This window comes from Strongylocentrotus purpuratus, unplaced genomic scaffold (genome assembly GCF_000002235.5).
Source record: "Strongylocentrotus purpuratus isolate Spur 01 unplaced genomic scaffold, Spur_5.0 spur5_scaffold_17, whole genome shotgun sequence".
In the NCBI taxonomy this organism is placed as follows: domain Eukaryota; kingdom Metazoa; phylum Echinodermata; class Echinoidea; order Camarodonta; family Strongylocentrotidae; genus Strongylocentrotus; species Strongylocentrotus purpuratus.
The window spans coordinates 27,760,033-27,786,743 of record NW_022145602.1 but is presented as its reverse complement, the minus strand read 5'-3'; the positions used below and the strand labels follow the sequence as shown (position 1 = coordinate 27,786,743).

Sequence of the window (26,711 nt, the reverse complement as noted above, 5' to 3'; positions counted from 1 at the left end):
GTTAGGATTTCAAAAGAATAATCGACGTCACAAAGTATTGTTTACCGAGGCGTCGCCATTTTTTTCATAGCTAAATCGCTACACAGAAAAATTTCCAATCTCTATTTGATTCAATTGATTGCTTTGATCTAAAATGGGCGATTCATGGTTCAGCGGTTCTACCTTCACCCTATGACGGTTATTGCAGGTGCTCGTCTGCGGCATTGATTCTCGTGAGAGCAGTACAACATGTGTATCTGAAACCGGGTTGCGGCCAACTTTTCATCAGTGTTACCATCTGTTCACATCTATGTGTTGATATAAATGTTGAAATAACCTTTACAATATACCCTGAAATTCGGGGTACAACGAACCGAAGATATGAAGCATTTGGTACTTAATTACAAGAAATCATGAGTCACAAGGTTGTCTTCTACAAATGGGCCTGCGACAGCTACGGTGTTAACTATTACCACATAATATTGAGATATAACATGGCGGGTTGCCGAAGGGGAGATCTTAAATGGGTAAGTTTCACGATATTTGTAATAGGCAAGAACTTAATAAGCTGTACCCTTACTTCTTTTCTATTCCATAAAGTGCCGATCACATAATATGTGAGTATAGAACTGAAGCTTCTTTTCAGACCGAACATGAGTAAAATTTCCAAAAAGAAAGACTTGCTGTAACTCACTAACTTGTCCAGTTGAACCAGTTAATTAAAGGTAATAGAGCGACCTGGTAACCCTGGGCTGGAAATTGATATGGAATAACTGCCAGTTGAGCCAGACCACTTGAAATTAAACTAGACCAGTTGTAATTTAATTGGTCAAATTCAACCGGACCATTACTACAAAAGTTCAACTACAAGTACAACCCTCCAAACCAGTTGAAATTCGACTGGACCATTATTTCACGATTAATCACTTCTGGGGCAGATAAAATACAAGTGGACAGTTGGATTTCAACTAGCCCACTGGGACGGGCTATACTTCAACAGGACCAGTTGTATCCCCTACCAAACCGGTAAAAATTAAAATCAAACTGAACCAGCTCAATTTTTCTGGCCCAGTTGTAAATCTTCTACGCCAGTTATAATTTTTTTGGCGGATCAACAAGATTACATGGATTTTAAAATTGCACAAGTGCAGCATAATATTCCAATATCATAACTGACACTCACACATACATGTACATGTTTATGCATTTTTGTGTAAAGTTCATGCAAATATTGAATAGATGTTGACCCATGACAATACTACAATTTATTATAATATAAGGTAATTCTGCATTAGATACACTTTATGCGAAAACACAACAGAAATAATTTAACCTTGAAAAAACCCACCAATATTAAACGAGGAGACTACACATATCAAGTCATATTAGAACTTACTGATACTGATCAATGGAATTCACTCAAGTACATATATAAAGTATATGACATTAAAAGCGATCTACATGTATACACACTTGTAGTCTTGTACCCTAGATTATAACATTTAGAATGGATACCATTTGTTGCTTAAGAGTTATACTGCATTACTTACATGTAATACTGGTATGAGGTAAACTTATCAGCTCAGGAATAAATTAAAGGTAGTCTTATTTGCATTCATGTAAGAAGTCAAAACTTATGAATGAATAACAAATCCATACACTAGTGTTACTATATCATCTTTGGAAATGTTATAAATCGTGTACATGTATTTTTAAGGTGGTTTGATACATGCCACTTATAAGAAAAGATGAAAGAATACGCGAATTGAGAGCTTTACATAGTACATAACCAATCCAAGATGTACTCAAACAATTATGTTTGGCACGACCTGTTAAATACAACACATACATACATGTGCATCACATGCACATGTACAATATGTTGTCGAACAACAGTTCTACAAAATATACGTCAGTAAATGAAAATAAAAAGATTTCTGTCAAGGTAATATTATCAACTTCTTCTAAAACAAAATGAACTGGATATCAACTTAATTAATGCATTTACATAGAGATGTGTGAACATGTACAAATATTTTGCAAGTTAACGTTGAATTGTAGATGAGGAAGAAATTTTCTTTAAATATTTTACCAACTTCATCTTTTACAAAACGAACTGAATATCAGCTTGACTAGTATACATGTACATTTATACAGAGAGATTTTTGAACAATATTGGGCAAGCTAACATTGAATTGAACTGTAGATGAGGTACATGTACCATAGCTTTAGTTGTTTAATGTACTTAATTGCACTTTACGCCAGTTTTTTTTTATAATGTTTTGCTACTACATGTATTTGTTAAGCCTGAGTCATTACGGTTTTTGCCCTAAACGGTTAACCGTTAAAACTATACGGGCGGTTTCGTTTAACCGTTTGATAATAATCTGAAAAAGTGAAAATACAGTATTTGTAATAGCAATGTAGCTCGGAACGCCTGATGGTCTTCAGACTGTTGGGCTGAGCATTCCGAGCCGGACTATGGCACAAATTGGGTCATCCTGATAAACAGAGACCAGTAATAAACAACATAAAAAATGTCTTATTATTCCTCATCTGAATCTGATATCATGATTAACCTTGCAAAGTTACGCTGTGAAGATAGCTTGATCTGTGACGTGTTGCAATGCAATGTTTGCATGTGGTCAGGGACAGAGCTCCCTTCATGCAGGGACATGTCTAGCATGTCCCTGCTGCATGTATCATTGCCATATGAAATTATGTGGAAGTGTGTAACACTCACACCCAAGACACACCCTGCAATGAGCTGATCCAAGTTAGTGACCAATCAGGAAGGTTCTCTAGCTATGTGGGTGGAGTTTGATACCAGCATAAATTACAGGTTGGTGACCGCACGTGCTTTCACTCAGTTCAGTGGGAGTCAAGAAGCCATGTGCTCTCCATCTGTGTGTATGCACATGTACAGTGTAATGGGCGCCGATGTTTGAGGTTTGTGTGTACGATGTTTGAGGTTTGCGTGTACGTGTGTGTGTGTGTGTGTGAAAGAGAGCTGCATGGACCAGGCAGGGACATGAGAGAGTGAAGAAATAAGACAAGTGAGACTAGATAGAAAGGGTGGCTGTGTGTGATCAAAAACTTAAACTACTCACAACGTCCAAGACTTTGTTGATTGATATTTCTAAAACTTCAATTATTATTGTTATCATTATTTTTGTATTTTATTTATATATGAACATTATTTTAGGGGGGTGAGTCGGCAAGGGATTGATATTAATATTGAGAGAGAGAGAGAGAGAGGGAGAGAGACTCGGGGAGAAGGGATGTGAGAGGAACTGACCATCGAATGTGTAAACATTTAGAACTTTGCTTGTCTGAGAGTGCAGTAATAAGAAAAGCTACATGAACACATTGCAGAGAGAAGGGAATAGAGAGGGTGAGAAAATAGGGAAGAGGGCATGGTAGTTTTATTGTTTACAAATTCATTCATGGAGATTACTGCTGCCAGAAAGCTGGCGCGCAGCGGACAGGGTGTAACATTACACTGCGGTTTCTTTGATTATCTTTATCCTCGGCTATTAGCACATTCCAAAATGTATGCAAATAACGGTTAAACGGAGCAAGAAATGCCAAACGGTTTTGATGAATGCGGTCGGATAACCGTCGGTTAAACGGTTTGACTCAGGCCTAGTATTTGTGATACCTTTTTTTGATTAAAATTCGGAACATAAACTTGTATTTGGACATACAATGTATTCTCAGGTACGCACGGTTACCATTTAAAATGGGGAATCCCTGAATTTACATGCGGACGCGAAATGGTGCAAGACCTTGTGAATGAGTTTATTGTACATAACGGAATCGGGACTTATGGGTTGGAAAATGCCATGTTTACTTTAAATATATTGGTTATTAATTTGATCCTTGCATTATGACATTTCCGCTGTATTCTTTCATTGAACAAACCAGTAAAATGTGGATATAATAACAATAATGAAAATAATAATAATAATACATTACATTTATAATACGCTTAATACAATATACCCTATATTTTACTTATATTCTTAGGCAAATCATTTGGTCGTCTTTGCCGAATAAAATACTTCTATTGATGATAATAATGTAATGAAATGACTTTGTAACTTGTGTTTGATGTCTGCCTCATTTGCATGCACGGTTACCTGACTAAGCAACAAGGCATGCAGTCAGTATTTGCCTCTGGTGCATGTATACATTTAATGAGTGTTAATGAGGATTAATTAACTCTCTACCACCATAGATGGCACATCCCAGACCTTCATTCTCGCTTCTTCTTCACTTCAACAATCAGTACCAATTTAAATATATACTTAATTCCTCAATTAAACGGGGTGTAGCTTGAGGAGACTACGTGTATAGGGACTTTTAGATTGAGTGGACGAGAACCCGACAAACGCCGACTGATCATGCGTGTCAACGTACTCAACTGCTCATGTTGACTACAATTAGAAATCTTTTAGATTGCACTCGACGATATACATGCATGCAGGAAGTAACACTATGAACATGACGGACAAAGAGGACAAAATATACAGTTCCTCATTCTACCCTCAACAATTGCTGTGGTAGACAAAAAAACATCCCTTCACTGCTATTATGTAAAAATGTGTAGAACAGGTGAAAATGCATGTGACACCTGTTTTACACATTTTTACATAATAGCAGGGACCGGGGATGTTCCTTTGTCTACCTGAGGAACTGTATATTTTATGTGCACGCGGCATATACCTGTACCGTATTTGATTTAGGAAAATCAAGATTGAAGAATTCTCGATCGCCGACTGAGACGACGTGACGCATGCGCAGTGCCTTAAAAAGACGTCACACGTTGCAGTCAAAGCTGTCGACGTGCAAATCTAAAAGTCCCTACTATGACTGCGGACGACGCGACCGTAGCATTCACATGCGTGCAACATACGCTTAACCGAAGCGTCAGGAGAACTTTGGTCTGTTTCGCGAACGCTAGCGCGAGCTGACCGTTAATCAAGTCCATTTGTTTACGTGCAGTTGTCCAAAACAAGTCGTAGATGGCGTTGACCAGTATTTGCCATGCTTCACCCCTTTAAACACGTATCTCTCATAATTGGGATACCAATAACAGTAGTGATGATAATTATGATAATTATTATAATAATAGTACTGAAAATACAAATTAGTAATTATAATATAGTATTAATGACTGCTTTGAGAGAAATAGTTGTTTTTATAAGCTCAAGGGAAGGTTAGAATTGTGCTATTACCCGAGGCGTGCCGAGGGGAATAGCCCAATTGTAACCTTCCCGAGAGCGTATAAAAACAACTATTTCTCGAATATTAAAGCAGTCATTAATACTTTTATATGCCGAAAAAAAATAGACTAAAAAATAAAAAATAAAAAATACTTTTTTTTTTTGTCGGAGGTGAGAGTCGAACCCTTGCGTACAATGAGTGATGAATCTTACACCAACGCCTTACACCACTCGTCCATCGCGCGATGTTCACGTGCTTGGCAGTTTTGTACAATATATACATTAAAATGGATTGAAACCGGCTTCGGCGTGATGAATGCTTCGCAAAAGCTCCATTAAACGGACCCTTCTTTTACTTTTGCAATGCATATTGGCACGAACTTAGATCAAGATCTATCGGCAGATGTTGTTTTTTTGTTTTTGGAAGTTTATTTTCGTCTTCATGTCAACAATGCAAGATAAAATTGTCGGTAAGATCGATCGAGATTCAATTGTATTGAAATTACCGACCAATCCTTCGCACACATACGGTATCCTCGATCGCTCAAACCATTTTTTAACATGTAAACCTATGGGTAACCATGGAGGCTGACCTATTTTTTTAATAACCATGGTTATTAAAAATATTAAATGTTTTATGCATGGTTACCGGGAATTTTACAGGAACAGTTGAAGTTTATGAATGCAGTTTCGACCAATCAGATGGCTGGATTACTTAAGTGAGGTATATAATAACAATTATAATGTTTTTTTCTTCTAGCAGACAGCCATCATAATGAAAAATTCATTTACCACTCAGCCTCCACAGAACCTCGACTTTAACGAAGCCGATAAACCTAACGTCACCCAAACTCTCCTCATGAGGGCTGGAGATGTGGAATCCAACCCTGGACCGAAAACCAAACATGTGTAAGTGTTACTGTTTATATTTTCCGTCTACAAGTATTTGTAACGTATTGACATTCTAATGTATATTCTTCTTGTTCGTGTTCTTTTTTTTTGTTATTCTTTAAAACTATTGCCTTTCTTCTCATTTTTATACTACTTCTGACTTTCTGTTACTCTTTCTTCCTCTTCCTACTTCTCCTCTACTTCTTTGAATCTCAAAAGGCTTTTAAGACGACCTTAAGATTGACTAATTCAGTTAAGTTAAAGGGATAGTTGAGTTCTGTGTTCAGACCGCAAATGTCTTCACAGTGCACGGTTATTGCTCTTATTCTTATCTATGACATTTATAGTGCCCTTTTAGAAGCTAAAATTGCTACAAAGGTAATTTTAGACCCCGAAATGTGTGAAATTTCGCCAATACGATCATACCAATTCAGCTCCACTTAAAAAAAAAATACGGTGACCGTTAATTAATTATTTAATTAAAAATAACAGTACAAAGGCCGGCTGGCTGTGCCTAATATAACCAACCCGAAAACGCCAACAAACAAGCCAACATCGGCATTGGCTGAAATACGACGTAAAATACGCTATTTCGTTTTTTCAACGGCTTTTTCAAATTATCTAATATTGGTTGTGGTACACAAGTATTAGAAATAATATATTTATGGATATTTCAGCCGTCTCTGAACCATTTTTGATCAAACAAAGATGATATACTCGTTTAAATTGTATGTTCTTTCAAACTTAACACTCAGTTGTTCATTATCTCACAATTGTAGCGCACTCTGCAACAGATCTCAACTATCCCTTTAAGTTCGATATGTTATGAGTGATTCATGGAAATGATCGGGAGTGCCAGCATAATTCATTCATTCCACTGTCCATAAGAGTAGTTAATGAAACCCAGTAAAGAATAGAGAATGTGAAAACCATGCAAAATACCCTCATTGACATGTTACACGAATATATATATTGTTTTAGTATACTTACTTTACTGTTGTACCCCTACTGTTATACCATATCAAGAAATAATTTTTAACACAAAATACCTACTTCAGATTAGAGCATATACAATTTTTAAAAAAAATAGAGGGTATGTAAGAAGAAAAATAGAAGAAGAAGAAGAAGAAGAAGAAGAAGAAGAAGAAGAAGAAGAAAGAGTATTTAAATGTAGATTCATCATGACCATGTATATTATATCAAATGTATACTAAAACAGGGCTCTATGAATGTCAATTATATGTTGTTCCTATGTTCATATGTTGAAGCAAGATTGTTCATGTGCATATAAACAATTATCCTATATGGACACAATAAAGAAATGTAATGAAATGAAATGAAATAAAATGCAACTATAAATACACCAATTTTGTTTGAACCTGATTTATTTTCTCATGTCTGTGTAGTTCAAAATGCGTATATCTATATTTAGAGCTTTTCACTGTTTGTGACTTTCGGCAAGGTTTGGTCAACCTAAACTTGGCTAATTTCTCAAAACTCGTACCAGGTCCTCTTCAGTCAACAAAATTAACTATAAGATGTACATGTAGGCTTAACCCCCAGACAGTTCCACGATAGTTTCAATACTGAATTGCATGACAAATAATTGTATTTATATGTCTTTGAAGGAGTCATTCCGGAAATGAAGAAGATTTCGATGACATCTTGAAGAAAGTTGCGCATCTAACTGGAGGCAACATGGATGTAGATACTCTTGGCAAGGCTCTTGGTTTTGATCCGGCCGATATTGAGATGTACATAGCAACGAACATCCGTGGTCAGCATGTGACGTGTGGGGGTACATTGAAGATGCTCCGCGATTGGCGAAATACCCAGAGAAAGGCAACAGAACGCCCAGCTCTTCTAGAAGCTTTCAGGGAGATTAAGCGTGAAGATCTTGCAGAGCTCCTAACCAGTGAGTAATAACAATTTAAAGTAATGTTATATTTTGTAAGTAATTCGAATAGATTATACAAATTTAAAAAATCCGCTTACATCACTTTTTAAAGGCGATAAGAGTTGTCATCGCACTGGCTCTTACCCTAGACATACAATTATATATACACTATACCATTATAACCATGCAGTCAAAATTTTGGGAGCCATATTTCTTCTCTTAACATGATAATGGAAAAAAATTGTCTAAAATAAACCGTCCAATGTTTTCCTATCACTCATGTCTCAGGAAAGTACAAACATAAGGAATGTCACAAAGCATCTATATATTATCTTGATAAAGATTTGCTTGACGTTTATATAAGAATTTTAGAAAAGTCATTATATGCCATCAGTGCCGATTTACCCTCGTTTATCATGCATGCAGATCAGCAAAAACAATAGGCCCCATGTATTAATTAACAGAAGGATTACCTTCTTTTTGCGAAACAATGATACTGCAAAATTGCCCACTTCCATTCTTGATTAGCCCCATGACAATCCTCATAGCACGTGCAGATTGGTCTTGTACTGGATACGGTTAAATAATATTGAAGCGTTCAGCATATCTATCCCAATATCAATACAATGTACAATGTGGTACAGGGAGATTATCTGTTTAGCTGTGTGGCGTGGCATATATTTGGCAGCAAATGCAATGGAATGCATCGCCTATAATACAAATACAATATTCGGCAAATGTATAGACATAGGTGCATACAAATTTAGAGAAACAATATTAATTTGATTTCCTTTCTTTTCTTCATGTTTATTCTTGTTTTCATTTTATTTTTTATTTCTATTTTATTCCTAGCTCCCGATGATCTTCCACAGCATGACCTATTGAAGAGTGTTGTGAAAGACATCAAGAAGTACTACTGCCTCAATATGTGTACCATTCAAGCAGACCCAACCAATAATGACGTAATGTTTGAGTTCGACCGTATCTACACCGATCCGACTTTGCGCGAAGAAGATAGAAATGACAAAACAAAAAGAAATTCGCTGCTCTATTGCAACCTCCTCAAAACAAAAATCAACGGACAATCGCCAAATCGATTACTAGTACAAGGTGGAGGTGGAGCAGGAAAGACGACATTCTGCTCCAAGATAGCTTGGGATTGGGCGAATGATCTTGGCTTCCAGCAGTTCAAGTTAGTTGCTGTGATTTCCTTTCGCAAGGCCAAGAACAAGACAGTTGGTGAAGTTATCAAATCCTACCTACCTGACGACAATCCGTTTACAGCAGCGCAGATAGATGAATATATCCTATCCAATCAGGAAGACGTCTTTCTGGTATTTGATGGTCTAGACGAACTTTGGGGAAAGTTATCACACCGTCATCAAATCAATCGGATCATTCGCAACCTGCTGTTCATGTCTGGCACGGTCTTGGTAACATCACGACAGTGGAGGGCGGATGAGATCTGCAGCAGCACTGAACTCAAGAAAGTATACGCGTTCATATACCTAGAAGGGTTCTCAGTCGACAATGTTGCTGCGTATATCACGAAGTTCTTTCACCAAGACGCAGCTCCCTCACAAGAACTGATTGATTTCATCACCAGCAACGATGTCATTGCCGATAACATGGCACCCTTCCCGATCTTCTGTGCTATGTTGTGCATCATGTGGAGGGAGTCCAACGGAAAAAGACGAGAAGCAATGTCTAAGTTGAAGACATTTTCACAGGTGTTTGAAGAGATGGTTGACTTTCTGGTAGACCATTATGGATCCAAGGATGATTTCCAGACAGGTCCCACTGTGCAGGAGCTCCGTCAGATGATTCCCAATCATCTAAAAGCGATTGGCGAAATTGCCTTTCAGGGGATTAAAGACAGACGTCTAGAGTTTCCTGAAGACACCTTTCAGAGTTGCAGAGAATCTATGGAAATGGGCTGCAAAGTTGGGGTCCTGACAAGAGAGAAGCATGCTACCCCGAGATGTGACAGACGGAACAACCCTCATTTAGAAATGTCCATGGTGCAGTTTCCTCACAAGCTCTTCCAGGAATTTATGGCGGCCAAGTATCTGGCATCATTGCATAGTTCAGATCACAACAGATATGAGAGGATCATAGCTGACTTCCTTGCAGAGAAATTGGAGTTTCGTTATTTGCTCTATTTCACGTCTGCTCAAGGGAGTGACCTTGGCCTGGACATTGTAACGCGTCTCATTGCCCAAAAGAGGAATAGCTTCATGAATTTGTTTGAAGAAGATTATGGAACGGATTTCATCATTGATGTAGCGTATGAGAGCCAACAACAATCAGCTGCCGAGAAAGTGGTGAATCAATTAATGGGAAGCTGGACAACTTTGGTGATCTCTGACAGTTGGTCATCACATACGCTCTCTGGATTTCTGTTTATCAGGGACCATCTGCATGCAGTGGTAAACAAAACTTTCTATTCTTAGGCAAAACGTAACTAAACCTGATGTACATCTCGTGGTATATCATGATAGCCAAAGTTAGAACCATCTAGCTGACAAAGGCTCCAAATCTAATCACACCTTATAGTATGGATATTCCTATATTTTCCTCATTATGTTCGACAGAGGGTTCTTTACTTAGGTATTTTTTTTTACTTTAGACTACAGCATATAATATCATCATTCTATTTATTATTATTATATAAGTAATGTTAAGTGCTGACATATGGCGTATTTTTTTTCTTCGATTAAATGTCTAAAATTCATTGTAAACAAATTGTATGTTATGACGTAATTACACCGATTCTTTTCAGTTGCACAAAAAGCAATATTCTCTTTTTTCAAACCGCTTTAGTATTTCACAGCGTATTTTTCGGTGGTTAGCTATGATGATTAATAACGCACGTACTGTGCACTACCATAAACGTTCACACATATCACGTTTCTTTTAAGCTAAACAAAGTCATCAAGGTGGTTCAAATTATTAGGATAAAGCTCTAGAGGCAACTATCTGTGGCAGCTTTGATGTTCATTTTTCATATTTCGGATGTGTCATAGCACAGGTTTCTTATATGTCTCTATCACGTCATAGAATTGTTTATCTTTCTACCTGTCAGGATTCCCTTGTCTTGACAAAGGGATGTGGCCGCAAAGCTTCGCAAGACATAGCAGAATTCATCCTCTCAACGGCATCACTAAGAACTCTGGTTATCAGAAATTTATTTGGACCCATGCATTATGTCTTCTACTCAATTCTTGCTGATAAGGCACAACAATGTAAGGTAGGTTCATCAACCTAATAACAAAATGCTCGTATCAAAATTTGATAGTGCATAGTGTAGTAGTTTAGGTATTTGGTTCCTACAACCTACATACAATGTATTGAAATCCGTCACATATATACTCTACTACTGCCACTACTACTACTATTTCTACTATTGTTACTACTACTCCTACTACTAATACTACTACTACCCCCCTAAAAAAAAAGCTAAACCCCCCCCCCCCCCTTTGTTTTTTGTTTTTTGTTTTTTGTTTTTTTTTAATTATTAAAAAAATATATATATATATATACCCACGGCTAACCTAAAAAAGTGACCTTACCCCCCCCCCCCCCCCCCCCCAACGAAGAAAAATGTCAAATTTTGAAATTTCGAGACCAAAAAAAAAAAAAAGTGTCCGCTTACCCCCCCCCCCCCCCCCCCCCCCCACGAAGAAAAATGTCAAATTTTGAAATTTCGAGACCAAAAAAAAAAAAAAAGTGTCCGCTTACCCCCCCCCCCCCCCCCCCCCCCCCCCCCCCCCCCCCCCCCCCCACTGAGCGACTTTCGGCCGGTGCGATTTTCAAATTTTCGGGAGCAAAATATTTTAAACCCCCCCCCCTTGAAAAATTCCTGCGTACGCCCCTGACTACTACTACTACTACTTCTACTATCACTATTATTACTACTACCACTACTAGTAGTAGCAGTAGTACTGCTGCACTACTACTACTACCATTACTACTACTACTATAACTACTACTACTACTACTACTATAACTACTACTACTACTACTACTACTACTATTACTACTATTACTACTTTTATTACTACTACTACTACTACTACTACTACTACTACTACTACTACTATTACTACAGGCTGTAAGACTAACAAACATGTCTCCTCCGTTGTACCTCCACTAGCACCATTAAAAAGGGAAATGAGTATGCCAGGTTAGATAAATAGTATAATCACCCATGTTTAAAGGTAGAAGGCATTCGCTGAAAAGTCATGTCCTTTGCTCGTATTCTCTTTTTGATAAAAAATAAAAAAATAAAAAATACAATAAAACAGACAGACACAGATGTTTAAGTAAAGATATTTCACATGCCTGTTTATCTTATTCCTAATTTCCTGTATAAACTTTGTTGAATGAAGACACATCTTACTGTTTTTTTTTTCTTTCTAATTCCTTTTGTTGTTGTGAAACATGATTTTGAAGGGATAATAAAATAACCATACAAAGCTATCATGATTGTAGATTGAGAAGTTAATGAACTTAAACGCTGACGTTCGAAAACGATCTTTAGAGTCACGTAATCTTGCCTAATTCATCTGCAAGTTGCCTCAACTTCAAGACCTGAGATTGGAATCCAGAAAGTCTCAAAATGATTTCTGCAACAGCCCAGTCAATGGCATCTTTAGCGAAAGTATATCTTTCTAGAAATCTTTGACTAGCATTTGTTTCGGTGAATGTAATGTATACGTGAACATAAATATTTTGTTCAACGTTATTACATCATAAACGTGATGTTGTTTTCCTTCAATCTTATCAGTGAATATAGTCACAGTACATAATTATTGTTGAACCCCATCAATCTTCATTATAACTTATATGAATACAATATTATATATAGTGTAGATAAAATGTATAATAATATAAATTTAATTTTATGATTTTGGATTTAATTCATTATGTTCTGATCAGATACAAAATATGTATTTACAACAAATTTAAACAGCCTTGGCTTGGAATCATTATAACACCTGTATTTATTTTATCGAAATTGTATATTTATGGCAGAACAATAATTTGCGTATTACTTTTCTTTTAATGTGACAGTTGAATGTAAAGTGTTAATTCTTTTCCCGTCTTGTGGCTAAAAACATATAAACAATGAAAATCACTGGAACATGAATATGATAAATAATGTCATCGTATTTTAGAGGGAAACTTATTCTCTGAATTGATTGTATATTCAATTTTCAAATATTTTTATATTTTACGGCAGATTCAAAACCTTACGGTTGAGTCCTTGGACCTACATGACCAGCCACTGTCATCGCGTGACCTGGCAGTGTTCATCTGTCAGATCCCTTACTTAGAGAGTTTGTCATTTTTTAACAATAAGCTACATGAAGACTTCTTTTCGAAAAGGGCTTCGATTGTATCGTCGGCAAAGGTATATCATAATAATCCCCTTCGGAGTTCTGCGCATGGTCAGACAAAGATCATTTGGACAAAACTCTAAACCTCATCGAGATGACTGCTGGATACGTGTTTATGAAATTCATGTAATCATTATTCATTTATGCACCGATGCACCATATGATGCACAGGTGGAAATATTATTTTCAAAAGGGCAAACAAAATGTATTCATGAAGCACCTCCATCACTCTGACAGTGCTGGTTCGACAAAGTTTGTTCAGTTCTTTGAGATTGTCATGGTTGATTTATGTATTTGCTTTAGATGTCTGAATTGGATAACAATAACTTATTGACTGGCTAAACTTTCTGGAGATACCACATATATTGCCCTCACAAGACCCATATTGCCCTCGTCTTTGGTTCGGGGCAATATGAGTCTAGTTTGAGAAATATATGTTGTATCTCCCTCAAGGCCAGTCCATATTATATAAATATCCTGGGAGAATCAAAAAATGAATTGTATATGTTATATTTCTGAAAAGTAATTTGAATGTTATGATTTGTATTTCGACATAGATCTCTAAAGGTTAATTCTTGGCCTATCACGCCTGTCTGATGATTCTGTTCATAATTCAACATAGTTAGGTGTTCCAACTTTATTGATACAAGTGTATACAATATATAATATAAAAGGGCTTGTTCACATTTCTATTGATTTAGGGTAATAATCATACCTCTCTGCGTGAGTTCACAGTAGACCCCCGCATGGTGGTTGCCTTGCAGTCGACGTGTGGTGACATGTTTGACCGAGTGGAGAAGTTGTCTTTCAGCTTCTTTCAACATTTCGAGTTTGACTTCCTCCAAAGGTAATGGATTTCTTTCTTTATTTTAGACTGATATGTGTGCATTTATTGCGTATTTGCATATTCATATTATGTCCCCGCCCCCTCCCCCTCCACCTGTCTCTGTATTTATAATGTTAGTCGGAGATTTACAATTTTGCTCGTATATGTGTGCATGCATGAGTGTGTTCATGTATATATACATATGGAATGAAAGAGAGAGAAACTGGGAAGTAAGAATGCACGAAAAATATGAACGAACATATGAATCTAATTGCATTATCTCCTTTCTTCCCTCTCTCTATTCAACCCATCTCTTTCCCTTATAGCTTTCTTAACATAACATTTAAATTGCCATATTGAAAGTTGTATTCAGCTGTCTTTATGAGATGATTCGACGTTGTATTAATAGTTTGATTGTTTATGAGCAAGTTGCAAGTTTAGAATTTGTGCAACAAATCAATACTTGATTAATTTTATCTTTATTACGCATAATCAATTAATACAATCTTTGTCATGTAAATGGCAGCTCTTGAGCTCAGGGATGCCATATTTTGTTAAGCCATTGCCCTTAAAACTTCCCTATTTAATTTTTGTTTCATGTCAATATCTTTTCATGTTCACTGTAAACCAACTGGTTTGTCCATTGAGCTGCATATTTTACTTATTTTCATTACTTTTTTTTCATATAATATCCAACACCTTCCAACAACTATACAAAAAGGGTTCATGGGTTCCAAGGAGTGACAGAGCTGACCATCGGTGACGGATCCATTCAAGAGCCTTACCCGTCCATAGGTGAGCCCAGCTCAATGTTCAAGCACCTCGAGAGGGTTTTCCCTCAACTAGTCAAGCTAACATTCAGAATTGACGTGGGCAATGCAATCCTCAAACAGGTCTTGGAATCACTGAGAGAGACTCGAGGCCTTCCATTGAGCTTCAAGAGCTTCAGGTGAGGTGGTGTTTTGATTTGTTATACCATGTCACGCAGTAATAGTCCTTTCCTGCCACTAACCTATCCTCTCTCGACTGCTCTTCCATCCCAACCCTCTCTCTCTCTCTCTCTCGCTCTATCTGTCTTACACACAAACACGCACACACACACAGACACACATACATACACATCTACTTTCTTTCTCTCTCTCTCCCTCTCTCTCTCTCTCTCTTTCTCTTTCACTATAAATATACTGTATTTCATGCCATGCATAAGTATTCCCACGATTTTCTCCCCTACTCTTTTCCCCAGAATCTTATTATACCAGGGGGGTGTTTCACAAAGATCCTAAATCGAACTTAACTAAGTTGGACTTAAATGTTATGGAGAGCCATTTGTAGCCTTGAAATAAAATATATTAAAAAGCAATAATTCAACTTTTTTTTTACTTTTTATAAATTCCACATCAAGAACATGAAATCCCCGCTGTTAATAGAAAATATTAATTATTTGAATCAACATTTTATGCCTTTAAGAATAACTTTTACAAAAAAAATTCATAGATGCCAACGGCTTTCCATAGTTGTTAAAGGGGCATGTTCCCCGTATTCCAGAGGGCGTTCAAAATACGTACCCGCTGGCGGACGGTGCTAACTGCCTATTGACATCAACAGAATACGGCTCTTACGCAGATGGCATGTTCCGAATGCCCGGACAATGACGATTATCGCATACATGTGCCGAAGTAATACCAATCGCAGTTCGGCTCTAAGATTCGGCTGCTGTTTCCGCCCACTTTCGTGACGTCGCGATCGGCAGCAATCAGCTGGCTTGGCGAAGGCAGGCCAGGCCGCGCGTACTTTGATTGACAGCTGTATGCAAATTAGAAGTCGACCTTCGGAACCAAGATGGCGATGACTAGAGCAGCGATAACTACACTGGCGGGAACATGCCCCTTTAAGTCCAACTTAGAGATAATTTCAACTTAGGATCTTTGTGCTGCTCTCACTCTATCTCTCTTTGAAAAAGTGCGATGTCTTATATTTTGTCTTATGATTATCTAAATATAAAATGTATATAAATCCGCATTAGTTGGTTAATTGTGGGTAAGAGAAATGCATTAGAAATGTTCAAGTAAAACAATGAACCATACACATAAGGAAAACATTAGAAACTGAACAAAAAATGTTAGAGAGGAAGCCGGCAGCAAGATACATTTCAACAAAGAGAGAGAAAAAATAAATCGATTGGGAAAGGGAGTGGATAGTGATTAACTATCCTGCAAATATTACGGATCCGCTACAATTAAGGTGATTCTGATCATTTTCAAAGCTCTCCATGGCATGTGTCCAGAGTACATCTCAGATTTGCTCACACCGTGCATCCCACCAAGGCGTTTGCGGTCATCTTCTCAACACCTTCTCACCCTCAATCATGGAGCCACAAAAACCTATGGTGACAGGGCATTTGCATGTGGTGGACCAAAACTTTGGAACGCTCTCCCAATGTCGCTATGCTCCATGACTGATGTTGAAGTTTTTAAGAGAGCGCTGAAAACTCACCTATTTGATGAATGCTTCGAGTAATTATTATGTAAACGTACATTGTACATTGTAAAGCGCTTTGGGAGGGCCTTCGGTCCTGAAATGCGCTATAAAAGAACGAACTATTATTATTATTAATGTGTAGTATTCAATTAAGATCACTTCAAAATTTACTTTCCATAGAAATCAATAGTTTGCATCTTTCATAAACTCATGTGCAATTGCATTAACGAATTCACAACGTCTAAGTAAGTTAACTAGATTCACTTACAAGACTATGTTTATCTCCCAGAGTTCTGACGAGTTGGGAGTCTATGGAGATTGATGGCTGGGACGAACTGCTTGCCATCAGAGATAAAATCAACAACGAGAACGTCTTCAGAGTTGAGGTGGAGACTTTACATTAGAGTAAGCCAATTATGATATACAGTCATGAAAGCGTTGGCAAACATTGGCAGAAAGTGGATTCCATGTTTTAGCCCATTAAAAATATAAAAGCTCGGACTGGAGTCCATGGAAAATGAAAGTTGAATGAGGAAATATGAGCACAGACTCCACAGAGACCTCGAACACCTTGGCCTGTATTCTGGAAACGATGTTATTATCTTTTATGGAACTGAATTATGTTATTGTCTTTTATGGAACTGAAGTTATGTTATTATAAAAAAAAAGAAATTGCCCTGAATAGAGACACTTCTCATCAGTATTGACGTAGATGTGCCTTAAAGCAGCATGCATGTGCAGCCAGGTTTGCGCTGAAATTCACCAAGGGTTGGATGATGAGTCAGGTGATGAGTTGGATGATGAGTCAGGTGACGAGTTGGATGTCGAGTCAGGTGACGGGTTAGATGATGAGTCAGGTGACGGGTTGGATGATGAGTCAGGTGATGAGTTGGATTATGAGTCAGGTGACGGGTTGGATGATGATTCTCAGCGCCTGGCGAGTCCGATGTCATGGTAAACTGAAGAGTCTGGTGATCATTCACATATCGAGTCAGGTGACGGGTTGGATGATGAGTCATGTGACGAGTTGGATGTCGAGTCAGGTGACGAGTTGGATGATGAGTCAGGTGACGAGTTGGATGATGAGTCGGTGACGGGTTGGATGATGAGTCAGGTGACGAGTTGGATGATGATTCTCAGCGTGCTCCTGGCGAGTCCGATGTCATGGTAAAATGAAGAGTCTGGTGATCATTCAGATGTCGAGTTTGGTGACGGGTTTTACAATGAGTTCGGTAACCCAGGTCTGATAAAGATTTCGATGAGGAGTCTGATGATGAGTCTGATGAAAAGTCCTATGATGAGCAGAAATTAAGATTCCGATTTTCATTCAGATGAAGAGTCTAAGAACGAGATTTATGATAAATTCAATGACCAGCCTTGAATCCAAAAAGTATTAGCATGTCATTTTCGATGAGTTCGATAATGATGATTTGTTTTCTTCATTCGTTTTGTTTTTGTTACCCAAACAAAATTTAAGTAACATTATATTTCAGCATGACAAATATTACACATTTGGTGATTGGTGCCAACAAATATCTAGAGCTAGTCAAGGTTTACTCTATTCAGTACCATTTATAACAATAAATCAAACATTAAGAGTAATCATTGAACAATAGAGATATTTTGGGAATGTTAGGGTGAGGGTTAAGTACGTGTATAGTGTAATATTGAGGGTCACTTGAATAATTCCGTTAGTATGGGGAAATTATCGTGGAGCCATTGTTACAGGAACATGTGTCTCGCTACCGCACATGTACTAAGCATATAATCACCACAAGCCGGTATGTAGTATCATATCTTACTTATGAAACATCTGCAACATTTGGGAATAATGTTAATTTATTATCATGTCTGAAGTATTACAATACTGTGACAAAACAATGTCCTAAATGTAATATAATTGTGGTCTCTATGACGTCTTTACTCTGACTGTACTATAGCACGTTAATTTGTTATATTGTGAAAATAATGTGGTAAAACCATGCAATTATACTGATGGTGATTTTGCTGTGGCGTTATCTTTGCCTGTTTTTTATTGTTAAATCACTTTGACATATGTGTTATCTTTCCTTTGACGTTACTATGGTATTATCATGTCTTTATCATGTCACGGGACTGTGGATCACAAGGTCCGCGGTTCAAGTCCCACCGCAGCACTAATGTCCTTTGGCAAGACATTGATCTACATTTGCCACTCTCCACCCAGGTGTTGAATGGGTACCCGGTAGGATGCGAAAGCTAATGTGGTTAGATTAGCAAGTGTGCGCTTGTAAAAATGACGCCTGGCTGGAATGCTCTCCAGGGAGTGGAGAATGTGCATACATTGTGTGCGGGTAAGCCTGAATCCGATAACCGGGTTAATAATAATTATGATTGCAGGGCCCTCAGGGAGAACAGTATGAATACTGATGAGGCTACCCCGGGTAACAATACATATTATTATTATTGTTATTAAAGGGACATCACTGTCAGTTGATCATGACTTTGCCATTATAGTCATGTCATAGGGAAATGTAATGGTGCAATACCCTAATTTTTATATTAATAATATCGTGGCATTACGTTTTTTTGTTCAAACAATGTAGTTTCCTTTTATATTATTATGTAATGCATTTTACTGGGCTTTGTTGGCTCTAACTATTGCGTGTTTTCTCTTTCCTTTTTAATGTGTCATGCACATGTATAGCTACGAAAAATTATTTGTGTAAATCTTTAATTATATACGTTTGTCATTTGTTATTCACAACCACTGTCCTTATTCTTATTTGTGATCCTAATACATGCAATCCGCGATTTCGTTTACATTAATTAATTACAAGTTTATTTCAAGTCGATGGCATAGGCCTACTAGTTTATCTAGTTGTTTAATTTTTGACCTCCTATGTTCAATCACTCAACGAGTTTAACTATTTTTTTAAAGAAATAATCCCTTAATAATATGCACCCCCCCCCCCAATTATTCATTTCACAACCTCGTTCTTGTTGTTTTTTCTTTCTTGGCTGATGCTTGCCTAGTACAGGGTGTTGCTTTTAAGTGTAATTTTAGGATGTTGCCTTTAATACATTTTAAGGGTGAACTTAGGGTGTTACTTTTTGTACTTCAAATTTAATTGTAATATATGTATGTTTGTTTAATTATTAATTTGTGTTTAGTGACTTTCGATATCATATTTCTATATATTTGTATCATATTCTGGACCCCTTGGTGGAACAGCGCCACCATGTTGGTGTATGCTGAGTAGGGCCATCCAGCCGTTTATCCCTTTTTAGTATGTGTACATAATGTGTAATGTTTCGAATACTGTACTTCTTTTTATACGGAAATAAATTCGCTTCCAATTCAAATCAATAATGGCAATAATACATAGAGTGTATTGTATGTTTGTGCATAACCAATATATTAAACTGAAGTAAACCTGGCACGAAGCTGGTCTTTCAAAAACTACTAGTCAGCCCTGTGTTCATAATGATATTCACAGAGGTATGTGCACAATATGTATGTAATGGTTTGTCGCCCTCTAGAATTGTTGTTTATACCCGTTTGATTGCAAGCATCCAAGCAGAAGGAGCTCAATTCATGTCTGTGCACTGCCTTCTGTTGTGCTCTTGATAGAATAAATTCAATATATGTAAATTTGGTTAATGTTTAATGGGACACTACTTGAAATTGTTAGCGAATTGCAATATTGCTAATAAATAATGGCAACATTATTTAAGGAAGTACGACATCCTGCACTTCAGGTTTATATTGGAGTAGAAAGTGCGAGCTAGAGAGAAAGAGAGATAGAGAGAGTGAGAGGGAAATGGAGAGAGAGGGAGAGCAAGAGAGATATTATTATTTAAACTCAGTTTTATTTAAACAGTGGTGCTTTTTAATTTGAAAACTGCTGTCCTAGAGGGCCCTGGGTAATAACAACTGAATTAATATAAACAGAAGTAAGATACATAACATACAATCCTAATGTAGAATTTACAGTAGAGTGGAAATATTAACAATAAATGAAAGCACACATATCTATTTAAAAGCAAGAGAGTAACATTTTTATAACTTATAAATAAAAAAAAGTGAAATGGGGAGAGATACTGACAGCTGGAGAATATTGGGTAAGATATTTAGGAAAATACAGAAATAAAAGGAAGAGATGAAGGTGAATGATGGTAAGGAGAATGTGAGAGGATGTAGGTAGAAAGTGAAACACGAAGCAAAGTGATTGAGAGGTAGAGGACAAATGAAAGGGAAGGATGAGGATAATTAAAGAATGAAGAATATGGAAGAAGAAAATAACTTATCAATAACAAATTTGATGTAAATTAGATAGAGAGAGAACGAAAGAGAGGGAAAGAGAGGGATATCATGGAAGACAGGGAGGAAGATAGAGAGCGCGTTTGAGAGAGTGTGCTTGAGAGAGAGAGAGAGAGAGGGGGGGGGAGGAGAAAGAGGGAGGGAAAGCTTGAGGGCGAGACAAGGGAAATAAAGTAAACATAAGCATGAAGTGTGAAACGCGAAGTGCAAATCATGAAGGTTGATTGGACTAGAAACATGGTCTATAATGCTCCTCGATCATCTCTAGAGATGGATATGTTGCGCTTTATAAAATTATATTGTTATTATTATTATTATTATTATATGTGAACAACGCGCCTGTCACTAATCCTCCCAAGCAGTGAATGGTGTGGGAGAGAGAGAGAAGGAGAAAGAGATAGAGAAGTAGAAAGAGAGAGAGAGAGAGAGAGAAAAAAGAAGAAAGAGAGAGAGAGGGGGGGGTGGAAGTGAAGTTTGACGTTTATTTGTTCTACATTCACATAACTTTAATTCCTATTCATATGAAATTGTAGAGTAACAAAGCAAGACTGGAAGATAACCGAAGTAAAGTATTGTAAACGGTAACAAGCAGCTTGGCGTTCCGAGGGAAGTGTAGACACGAAAGCCAATTCATGTGAAGTGAGGAGTTTTAATAAAAGACATATCTTGTACAAGATATATAGTGACAAGGGGAGATGAGAAAAGAAGAGAGAAACAGATAGGAGACAGGAAGATAGAAAGAGAAGAGAGGAGTCGGAGAAATAACAATAAAAGAGGGGCGAAGGGGGGGGGGGGGTCGTGACACGATGAAGAGAGGGAAATAACGTACCTATATAATTGTCAGAGAGACAAAGTGAGTGAGACAACACATATATGAGAGAAAGAGGGAGGAGAGAAAATATAAAAAGCGGTAAGAAAAACAGGGAGACGAAGAGAGATGGATAGCTAGAGTTAGAGACCGAGTTAGAGAGATAGAGGGGGTGGAGAACAGGATTTCCCGCGCAATTTAACGAGATTTGGTTTAAATCCATCCGAGGAATTTGTTTTAAAGAAATGTTGACAGCTCTGCGAAAACTACCCTCACCATGCATCAGGTATGTCTTTAAGGTGAGACCCTGATACTTGAGAGGTCTTTCTAAGAATATTGTTCCCTTGCTTCTCAACATATTTTCTTCTTTTCTTTTACTTTCGCGTTTATATACAATTCTCAGAGTCTGATGATGTATTACAACACAATCCCTTTACCTTCTAAAAGCCATGTGTCTGGACGTGATGATGTGTATTTGTTCTGCATCTCATTCATTGTCTCTATTTCGTTAAAGTTACAGATCATGGTGAGTTTCTTTGAAGTGAAATAAATATATCTCCATTTACCGATTCCCGAAGTATATCCGCCATTTAGTCTTGTGTGTGCGCGCACTAGGATGTGGGTGTACGCGTGTGTGTTTGTTGTGGTGTGCGTGTTCTGGCTGAGTGTGTGTTATTCAATGTGTAACCAGGAGAGGGGTGATTCACTAACTAGGATCAATATTCTTCCTACGAGCGATTTCGGGGATTGACATTAGTCCCGGCTTAATATTAATCCCAACTCACTGGTTCAATAAACTGCTATTAGGCTAAGATCAATTTTACGTTCCGATGTATGAATATGTATACCGTATAAGTGCGCAATCAATCTGCCAATCAGGAAAATGCAAGCCCGGTGCCTAAAAATAACTCGACGGCAATAAATAGTTTGTGAACGAGGTTAATGGTTTTTGTAATTTACCTAGAGTTTAAATTTGAAAGACATTGTGATCATATTATGTGATAAACCCTCCCCCTGTTCAATATACTGAACCTATATCAATTGGAAAGCACGTTTATCATAAGTTCAGTTCATATTCCGGACAGATGAGTGATCAAATACAGGGGTTCCAATAGGCACCCCGTACGGTTACAAAGCAACAAATGTGGCCTACACACACAAATGTAAATCTGCGTAATGTTCGGGGTGTTAGAGGTAAACCTTCACAAGATTCAAAGTTGCACCATAAGGCTTGTTGAGATATAAAATCGGTAAACAGCCACACAAAAAAAAAGGCGCGGTTTTCTTTTACGTGTAAATGAATGGGGCAATTGAGCGCGGCAAGAAAATACGGAAATGTGAAAGGTATAACACTTTACGTCATCATAAAAAGCCGCATCGGTTTGTTCATAAATAGCGCGGTAAACCGCCGCGGGTCTTTTTATAAATGTGTAAAAATAGTGCAACTGAGCCCCCCCCCCCCCCAAAGGTCCTGCGCTTAAGTCCTAGGGGGTAGTTGACTGGGGGTGGTTATCCGGGGGTGGATGTCCAGGGGGTAGGTGTCCTAGAACCCAGAAATGGGACGTATATTACACCCTACGCCATCTGAAATCGTCGCGATTTAGCCGCGTCTTTTCTGAACGATCGAGGCCTTATAGAAGTGTTGATGTTCCAGAACAAGCTACGCATTTTCACTGTGTAGGCTGCATGAAACACAACAATTTCCTTACACTAATTAATGTATGGTAAATTCCATGATAAAGATGATACGTTGACGTGCGTGTGTTAAATATTCATTGATATCGTTAAACCTTCACTCTGTAGGCCTACTGGTTTTTACTTGTTTAAAGGTCTTAACAATTATACATGCGTAATGTCTGTCTTTCAGGGTGTACTAATAACTTCCCTTTGAATGTCCTAACTAGTTATGCCAAAAGTCTAGTTTACGACTGTTTAAAGTGTATAATTGAACTTTCAATGAGAGTGACTTCACTGAGAGTGAATTTTATTAACAAAGTTACTAAATTTGAAAGTCACACAAACGCAAGTTCTTAATGCTGCCATTTACTCCATAAACAACACCACCAAAAACAATTACACAAACTATGAACATTAAACATACCCTCAGACCTCGGTTATTGGGGATGCTTGTCTGTGGCAAAGGGCAGGGGGGGGGGGGGACAAAAGAACAGTATAACACTAATAGGTGAACACGAAACCGAGCCTATGTGATATACAGGCGCGCCGGAAGCAGTTTGGGATTGGAGGGGGGGGGGGGGGGGGGGGGGGGGGGGGCAAACATTCCAGGGGGTTCACCGTCCAGGGGCAGTGACGTAATGAGCAAAATAAAATTGAAGTGGGGGGGGGGGGGTAGAAGAAAAGTCTGCATCACCACCATTCTTACACGTTACATGCAGGCCCCGCGGAACGTTTTTCAAAGTGGAGTATTAAAGATCAGGTAGAGCGTAAATTGGCGTGGGGTCCAGGGCCTGAGCCTCAGCAGGGGGTCAAGGGGCTGAGCCCCCGGAAGCTCAGAGGTTTTAGATATTTAATAACGGTTATAGATGAGCATCCAGGGGCCGCCTTAGGGCCCTTGTTGGGTCCAGGGGGCACAGCCGGGGTTTTAGGCATTTAATTACGGTCAGATGAGCACATTTTGATAACTCATTTGTGACATTGGCAGGTCACATATTTTGTCTTTCTCTTTCTTTCTTTCTTTTTCTCTGTAACATACTTTTTCAAAAAGTGACGGGGGCTCGAGCCCAGCCGTTTTGCAGACCATGACATAAAGGCTTCTAAATAAGCTTTTTTTTGTTTGCCCGACTGTAAATTTGGACATTTCTAATTTTCAACAAAGGATTACAAGTTATGACTTACACAAAAATTGAGAAAAAAATACCTGAAAATCATGTCATTTCAGCAACATTTGTAAATCACTGGTATCGAATAACAAATACCCCCCCCCCCCCATAAGTACGAGAGCGTTCAGGGGCTCATGTATTCTCACCCCTATAACAAAAAACAGACACGCATTCCCATTCTATATGCGCGTATCGCTATTATAAAAAACCTTAATTGATAAAATAATATAGGTGGCATGCGCAATGTTTAAGAAATTTAATTCCTGTTAACTTTCCTTTCCTTTGAATGGAATTTTATATGTGATATAATTCAGGGTTTTATTATTGTTATGTTCTTTTGGGTTAAACAATTTTTTTTATTTTTTTGAGGGGGGGGGGTCGTTCTTTTTTTGTTTGGGGGGGGGGCAAAAATGCGTTTTGCCCCCCCCCCCCCCCCACTTTTTTGGTTGGGGGGCAACTGTCCCTCACTTCTGGTGCCTATGATGATATAAATGTTGAAATAACCTTCACAATTTATATACTCTGAAATTTGAGCTACAACAAACCGACAAGAGAGCGCATAGGATAATTGCAGGAAATAATCATTCACAAGGTTGTTTTCTACGAATTCTGTCCGTTTTTAAATGTTGTTTATTCTTCAAGCATCTTTGTCCTCGCCCTTTAAATATATCCCTCATAATTATAGATCACGCGACCCCCGAAAATAACACACGTCGAAAGGGTAAAAATGAAGATTTGTGCAAATATGAATTCGAAACCCAAACTAAATAAATGTACCTAACATTCAAATACTACAACTGCATAACCACAGACAATAAACCTGTACAATGGTGAGATATTTATGACCTCCTTCTAGATGTTCCAAATAAAAGGCTACCTATTCTAAAAGGCAAAGACTGTCTCCATGTTAGCGTTGAGGGTGTGTTATTTTCTCACACGGAAACGGCCATTGTGCTACTTTTAAAGACCAATTAGAGTACCGAAGCTGCGCATCATACACATTTATTTTCTCGAATTTCTCATTATTTTCAGAAAGAGCATCAAAAATAATTTCCAAATGTTGTAACCAATTGAATATGTCAAGTACTGGCAGAGATATGACATAATAGACAAACGGCCAGAGAAACGTAGAAAACAACCTTGTGAATCATTATTTCCCGCATTTATCCTATGTGCTCTTTTGTCGGTTCAAGGCTGAACGGGGTAGGGGGGGGGGGTGGGTGGGGAGTGAACACTCCTTTTCCCCTCAACATCCACACCCCCCCCCCCCCCCTTAAAGCTACTATGTCCCATTTGCAGGCCCAACAAATGAAAAAAGTTAAATTCCAACTGCATTTGAAAGATAATACTAATTTAGAACTTCCCTAAAAAAGGTGGGGCTTGAAAATGTCTTCAAGTGGGAAAATAACGACTATTAGTAGTCAAATCGACTTTAGGGCTATAGAGCCCAAAAGTAATAGTCTTGATTTTCAGACAATAAAATATTGTACCAAATGGTCATACGTTTTATGCTGCGCAAAGATTCAATCAGTTTAATCTTGGCCATCACAAGAAGTGGGTTATTGATGTAGACAAAATTTAATGCTCATGTACCCTTTACAACTCTTTTCATGTATGATATTACCAAAGAAGAAAAAAAGCCAGTCAATCACTCAATAGTGTCTGACAGTGAAGTTTAGCAAGTAAATGGGTTTCCTTGCATAATTTGAATATGAGGACACTGCTTACGTTTAAATTTCACAGATAGGATATACATGACATATTCATAATTCCTGCAAAGTTCTACAGAATTTGAGGTTGGCTGCAAAAGAGACATAGGCCCTAGTACCTTTAAACCAAAACAAAACATTGTGTACTTTTTGTTGTTGGGGGGGGGGGCATATAGATACAAACAAAGATAAAGGGTGTTTTTAAAACTTTAGAACACCCCCTCCTTGGCAAAAGGAAGGCGTTTTAGAATTTTAAAGACACCCTTTATTTGTGTTTTATGTTTGAACACCCCCCCCCCCCCCGATACGCCAATGGGTGAGAGTAAACAGCAACCCTACAGCTTCGAAAT

The 26,711-nt window shown here is 37.9% G+C and overlaps 1 protein-coding gene across 1 annotated transcript; it reads left to right on the top strand.

Moving 5' to 3' along the window:
- The first annotated feature begins 76 nt into the window (after positions 1 to 76).
- Positions 77 to 17,314, top strand: LOC100888385. The gene is made up of 9 exons (XM_030988344.1): positions 77 to 506; positions 6,007 to 6,116; positions 7,727 to 8,013; positions 8,848 to 10,424; positions 11,081 to 11,245; positions 13,241 to 13,441; positions 14,099 to 14,244; positions 14,945 to 15,172; positions 16,991 to 17,314. Exons 1-9 carry the CDS (start codon positions 393 to 395, stop codon positions 17,103 to 17,105), a joined length of 2,943 nt encoding a protein of 980 aa, XP_030844204.1. The 5' UTR covers positions 77 to 392; the 3' UTR covers positions 17,106 to 17,314.
- Positions 17,315 to 26,711: the final 9,397 nt, after the last annotated feature.